Below are 6,430 nucleotides of genomic sequence, written 5' to 3'. Positions count from 1 at the left end.
CAACCAAGAACTCGAACCTGAGACCACAGAAAGAGCAAACCCTTTGATCCCAAGTCCTTACCACTTGGCCACCACCTAGATGGTTACTATTGATTAATTTTACTTTCATAGGTTGGAGGAATTAAGTTGATTTATTTTTTATTTTTTTAATTTTATTTTTTAATATTAAATAAATTAAGAGTTGAATTTTAAGATTTGTTTTATTTAATTTTTATTAGTTTATTTATTTTCATAATTATACAATAATATTTAATACATCAACTCAAGTTAAATGAATTATTTTTTTAAAATAATTTATTTTAAAATTTTATTATTTAATATTATATTAATTAGAAATAGAGTTTAATAGTTTATTCTTATTTATTTCTTATTAGAATATTTTAATCTTGTTATCATATAAATATAAAATATAAAATTATTTTAATATATTTTAAATTAAAAAATATCATTTATTATATCACATCACATCATAAGTAATAAAGTTAAATATAAAATCTTAAAATTTATTTATTAAATATTATTAATTCGAGTTTTAAAAATTTTAAAATTATATAAAATTTATATAAGTTTTAATTTTAAAATCTATAAAATTAATTAAGATATATATAAATTAATTGGAAAATTACATTAATAAAAAAAAGGCATAAATTCGGGGAATAATGATACACAACTATTGAAGGAGCAATCATGAGCTCTTGTACTAATTTATTGATAGCATTCCTCTGTGTCCTCCTGCCGACTGCCTTCTATAATCGAATGGCCAGTCACTTGCCTGTCTCATATTTTAGATGAAGAAGATTCAAATGAATAAAATTCTTCAGACCTTCTTATTAGAAATTATTAACGATGCAAGAAAAATCAGCTGTAGGACGGTGAGGTCCACCGCCCATGAACTTACACACATCTGATTTATCTCCTCAGGGATTCAAAGGAAAAAAACGAAGACATTGCCCAACAAGTCTTTCCTGCTTCAAGAACTTTTGCTTATAAGAACATCCAGGAAGATGTACTCTACACAGAACCGACACGTTACAAATCCCTTCTGTTACAAACTTTGCTAATGGCTTGTGCGATCTTCATCCTCCTCATCGCCTCTTGCTTAAGTCCAAACTATGTTGCTTATGCACAAAATGATACTCTCAAACAAGGCCAGCTGCTCCGGCACCACGAGCAGCTAATTTCTGCAGGAAGGGTCTTCAGGTTGGGATCGGTACAGCGCTGGTGGCCGGTACCTAGGAATCCGGTTTGAACATATACCAGTTTACTCAGCATGGGCGGCCAACCGAGACATCCCAGTTCCGGATTCCTCTGGTGCATTAACCACAGGTAATGACGGCGAACTGAAGATCACATATCAAGGAGGCCCACCAATAGCTATAAACTCAAATGTTGAATCACCAAAAAGCTCAAGCGACAACATTACCGCCACCCCGCTTGACTTAGGAAACCTTGACATTCGACAGGTCGATTCTGATGGGAAACCTGCAGAGCCTGTTTTGTGGCAGAGTTTTGATTATCCACATAAAATGATACTGCCTGAGATAATGAAACTCCGCGTAAGTATTAAGACCGGGCAGAACCTGTGGGCTCGCTTCTTCAAGCTCCGGTTTCTGCTTTTCATTTTGATAGGAACAGTTGGTGCTTGCTGCTCGCTTGCCGTCTACTAAACGAGCCATTCACTACCCGTCCGGCACCTTTCCAAGTGGTGTTAATTATAATTCTCCAGACAGCTTTACAAAACATAATGATTAATTGTCAAAATTTCTGATAATAATATATAATAGAGGTTCGGTAATTAGCAGATCTAAATATATTTATATATAAAATTTATATAAACTTAAATATAAAAACATAAATGATGTTATATTCTAAAAATACATATTAAATTAGAAAATTTCCACAATTAACATGGATATATAATTTTGATTTTGGTAGGTAAATTTTTAAAACTTATTAAAATATTGAACTGATTTTAAAAAGTTATACTTGCAGGTAATTATGCCATTAACAGAAAAATATTTGATACCGATTAGTGGGTATTGTTGAGAAATTTTATTGGAAATGAAATAATTAATTATGTGAATGATTTTATTTATATATTATATTGTATTAAAAAATCTAAATATTCTATAAATATATTTATATAATATAAATATATATTTCAGGTTAAATTTAAAGAATTTTAAATGGAATGTAACAATATTTATACTTTATTCATTATCTATTTAGTCTAAAAAAATATATTTCTATCTAAATTACATCCAATTCGTAGAGTTAGGATTAAATTGTAAATCCGGCAAGAAAACAAGAAGCAAAGCCACCTTATCCAGCATGTTCTTGGGTCCCATTACATAAGAGTCCGAAAACCTCAAAAATATCAAGAATTTGATACCCCAAATATTCTTCTTTTCTTTCAAAACACACGAAAGTACTAAACTACTTCTACGTATCAGGATTCAGAACTCCAGTTGCTGACACATTTAACGGAACTGAAACTGAACCACAAATGTCTTCTCTTCTCCTTCTCCTTCAACCTCTGCGAACTCTCACTTCTTCCTCTTCTACACTTCTCTTTCTTCAAAATCAACTCCATAGCTCTTCTCTAACCTCTCTTAAAAGACCCAAAAAAACTGTCCTTTCAAAACCTCTCAAAATCCCATCTTTTGCTCTCACAGAGTCCTCAGACTCTCCTCAATCTCTTGACCCTTCTCCTCAAACCCTCCTTCAAGAGCTCTCGGTAAGCACCCACGTACAAACATATATATACATATTCGTATGTACCATCATGTTATACATTTTCTGGAATTGCAATTTGTTATAGTGATTTTTGTTGTGTTTTTGTCATATGGGGTTGCAGGATTGCTTTGATCTTCCACCAGATTATTTCCAACAATTACCGAGTGATCTTAGATTAGATGTGAGTTCAATTTGTGTTTTGCTTCTTGTTGGGTTTCGTTTCAAGGCTACTTCTGTGATGTATTTAGTTAGTTGTAGTTATTGTTAGGGGTTGCTGCCTATGTCAATTGAGAGAATTTATGTTTGTGCTATTTTTGTGTTTGTAGTTAAATGATGCAGCTTTTGATCTTTCGAATGGACCGGTTCTTGATGAGGTTAGTCGTTCTTGGTTGTTGCCTTGATTCTAATAAATGATCCAACAAAAGGTTCTGTTTTTATCATCTTTTTGTGCATGTCATCCTTGCTAAGATTCTCTGTATTGCTCCAATTTTATTGCATGCCGCCGAAGGGATGTTTTTATTGCGTTTTCATTGTATGAAGTGTTGGGAATTAATGATTTTTGTTTGCTGGGAAATTGGAAAGTTACGGTTTATTAAACTTGACTTTTCACTGGCCTTTGAAGCATTGATGTTGGCACATTGCTGTTTTTTCTAAGCATCATTAACCTAGCAATGGTAGTCTTTCTGTATGCCTCTATCCACAAGGTTAAGAACAAGACACTTCATACGAGAATGGCAGTTCACATGAAAACCAGATTCTTAATTGATTGTTTTCGTGCTCCACTTTTTTTATTACACAAAGGAGAAGTACAGTAGACCAAATGGCAGGACTCCAGGCAACTATGCCTTTGAGCTTAAAGAATATATATATATATAAACCCATTATGAGTACATAATTAAGCTGTACCAAGTTGTTGCAACAAGAACTGCAGGTATAAGTGACCAGTTGGCTTTCAACTATTTCTCATTTTAGGGGTCCTCTATGTTTGTCTATATCTGTACTGTTGCTGACTACAATGAAAAGCATTTTTTTGCTGAGAGTGCTTTTGGCGGTAACTTTTTAGTGCGGTAGAGAGCTGGGAGAAATCTTGTTAAATCTCTCTCGAGCATGGGAGCTGGCTGACACATCAACTTCCCGAACTTTAGCGAGCAAGTTGCCTGTGCTGGAGAGCTCTTTAACAAACAATGCTAAATCAGGCAAGAATAGGAGCATTCATAACTGACATTGGATGAATGGTTTAAGAGTATGTTCTGAATCTGAAGCTTTTGCTCTTTTTTTTATACTGGCTTTAGCATTTGGCAAACGTTTAGTATCTGCTGGAAGGAGGTTCCAGTCCATGGGACAGTATGGTCAGGGTGAACTGCAAAAGGTACTTCATCTAACTTCAAAGCTAATCTTGTGCTTTCAATATTGTTATTTATATTATTTAACTCAAAATGTATCATTCAAAACCTTTTTGTGGAGGATACAGCATGTGGGATAAAAATCAACTGCAATATTAGTTGTGCTAAATTTGTATTTTGTTTTTAACTTACATTGGTTTCAATTATCCTTCTGAATTTCGTATTCAAACTTTAAATTCAAAGCACTGTTTTCCTCAAGAGTGGAGCGTGCCAAGATGTCAACTTGAAACCCTGTTGACACAATCACTAGCAGTTATTTCGTTGCTTCTTTGCCAGATTATGATTGTTTGGACATGTCTTGTAGTTTGTCCATTCAAACTATATGCATCTCTTTTTCTGATTTGAATAAAAGTGTGAAGGATTTCTGTATCTCGGCACAATTGCCAAGGTTCACAGACTCCATTTTTGGTTGCCCTTCTTGTGCTGCTTTGAGTTGAAGATTCCAGGTATCATTGTATCTAGGCTATGCAAATTAGTCTGTTTAGGACATGCTTTCGCCTTGGAAATTACTCTTCTGAGATCAATTTCTTACCCTTTTGCAGTCTCTTGACAAAAGTAAAATAGCAACTGTTTTAATTGCTGCTGGAAAGCTTTGTTGAAAGAACTAGGAATGTAATTTATGCAAATTGTAGCTTACCTTATATCATGTTCATAATTTATATTTAGCGAGTTCATCAAAACGGTCATTTCCCTTTACGCGGGATCTTAGTCCCACTAGAGATTGTGTTTCTGTAGGAATGCAATTTATTAACACCACTCAACCATTATAGATTGCAAAAACAATGATCACAACAGGAAAGCTGCTTTCCGCAAGTTCAATATCAACAGCAACTGACGAAGAACTGAAGAAAGAAACAAGAGTCCTGAAGGTAGCTGATAACTCCCTGTTTAATGGAATATTTCCTCAAAGAAACGCATTATAAATGAAATGTATAACAAACAAATGTGAATCTCATCCGCAGTTTGGAGACCTACAGATTGAAATAACACCCGTGAAAGCTAATATTGGGGCTGTCATTGGACTTGTGTTTGGGTAAATATTCCATTTAAACTGTCAGTTACCTTTTGCAACGTTTTATTTCACAACAAAGAGGAGAAAACACCCAATTTTGAAGTGTAGGATTCTTTCATGGGAACTAGCTCAAGGCATTCAAAGCAGTCCAGAGAGTTCATTGGAGTATGCAAATGGCAATGCTTTACTGCTGGCTAAGGTTCTGGAAAAATGCAAAATAGATTCTTATTGCCTCTGTTCCTCTTATAACCCATTGACAATTAAGGCGTGCTAAAACCTGAAATTTTCTGGATGCAGTCTCTTAGAGGAACTCTGCTTGCCCTTTGCTACTCATCAACCTTGCTGTCTGCTTGTACCACTGTGGGGCTTTTCTTTCTGGCAAGACAAGTTAAGTCGAAGGAAAATTGAGCTTTCAGCCCACTTCCACTACAAGTGATGACATGAAGGTTTTGGTATTTTGTCTAACAATGGAAGCACAGAACTACTCAAGTATGATGTCATAATTGCCTAATTCTTTCTTTATTTTTGACCTACCTCTGAAAGTGTACACGGTCATATGAGCTAAAAGTTCTGCTGTCTGCATTGTGCCTTATGTTTTGTAAAGCAAAGTTCCCAAGACTTCTTGTATGCAGATTTACGTTATAGTTGTACAGCCAATATATATAAGTGCATACCTTCCTTTTATATTTATACTTGTAATAGTGGGTCTCTCACTGTTTCTTTTTTTTCTCCCTGAACAAGGTGTTTTGGTAATGAATTTAGGCTTAAAAAATAATGAAAAATTCTGATCAACCAAAAGTCAGAGGCACAGATGATTAGGATGTAGAACTTGTACCGGAATTTTTTTATCCATTTACAGAATTTACCACTAGTTCTACGTTTTGCACAGACTCGATCATTAGCTATTGGCTGACAATTGGTTTGCAATAATTTTCACCCCTCCAGCACCAGGTTCTTGCCAGCTATTGGCAAGGCCATGAGAGGGTTTTTCTTTCTTTCTTTCTTTCTTTCTTTTACGGATTAAAGCATTTTATGTGCTCTTGAGCCAGCATCAGACCCTGAATTTCCCCCCTAATTGATGCCGACTACAGCAAATTTCCTGGTTCAATACATTAGTATCTGGTGAATAGATGAGCTTGCTTGAGGACACGTCTATAAGATGAATTGAAAATGACCAGTTAAATTTCTAGAATTTCTATTTCTCTTTTGACATTGATTATGAACTTCAATGATGGTTAAGGAAATTGTTATGCTAATAGATGAGGCAATTAGCTGGCTA

At 34.5% G+C, this 6,430-nt stretch overlaps 1 protein-coding gene across 3 annotated transcripts; it reads left to right on the top strand.

Annotated features, from left to right (window-relative positions):
• Nucleotides 1-2,375: 2,375 nt before the first annotated feature.
• LOC105133901 (LOW protein: ammonium transporter 1-like protein) lies at nt 2,376-5,841 on the top strand. 3 transcript variants are annotated; one of them, XR_843892.1, is made up of 9 exons: nt 2,377-2,737; nt 2,858-2,917; nt 3,063-3,110; nt 3,800-3,932; nt 4,029-4,105; nt 4,910-5,008; nt 5,102-5,172; nt 5,255-5,350; nt 5,449-5,841. XR_843892.1 is itself a non-coding variant. In XM_011038062.1 (9 exons), the coding sequence occupies exons 1-9, from the start codon at nt 2,507-2,509 to the stop codon at nt 5,557-5,559; spliced, it is 921 nt and encodes a 306-aa protein (XP_011036364.1). In that variant the 5' UTR covers nt 2,378-2,506; the 3' UTR covers nt 5,560-5,841. The 3 variants fall into 3 exon arrangements, 2 of the variants coding, with proteins under 2 accessions (XP_011036365.1, XP_011036364.1); XM_011038062.1 differs by having other exon boundaries at nt 2,378-2,737; nt 5,260-5,350; XM_011038063.1 differs by lacking the exon at nt 2,858-2,917 and having other exon boundaries at nt 2,376-2,737; nt 5,260-5,350.
• The last annotated feature ends 589 nt before the right edge of the window (nt 5,842-6,430 follow it).

The sequence above is a fragment of the Populus euphratica genome, unplaced genomic scaffold (assembly GCF_000495115.2).
Source record: "Populus euphratica unplaced genomic scaffold, PopEup_1.0 scaffold54.1, whole genome shotgun sequence".
Lineage (NCBI taxonomy): Eukaryota > Viridiplantae > Streptophyta > Magnoliopsida > Malpighiales > Salicaceae > Populus > Populus euphratica.
Note: the sequence above shows the minus strand (reverse complement) of the source record. Positions and strands in the feature narration are given on the sequence as shown.

What these genes read in the sequence shown, in the direction of transcription:
- LOC105133901 (XM_011038062.1), top strand. Translation starts at nt 2,507, where the DNA reads ATGTCTTCTCTTCTCCTTCTCCTTCAACCTCTGCGAACTCTCACTTCT. An exon ending in ATGGACCGGTTCTTGATGAG is followed by an intron (nt 3,111 to 3,799) that starts GTTAGTCGTTCT and finishes GTAACTTTTTAG; the next exon opens with TGCGGTAGAGAGCTGGGAGA. An exon ending in AACAAACAATGCTAAATCAG is followed by an intron (nt 3,933 to 4,028) that starts GCAAGAATAGGA and finishes TACTGGCTTTAG; the next exon opens with CATTTGGCAAACGTTTAGTA.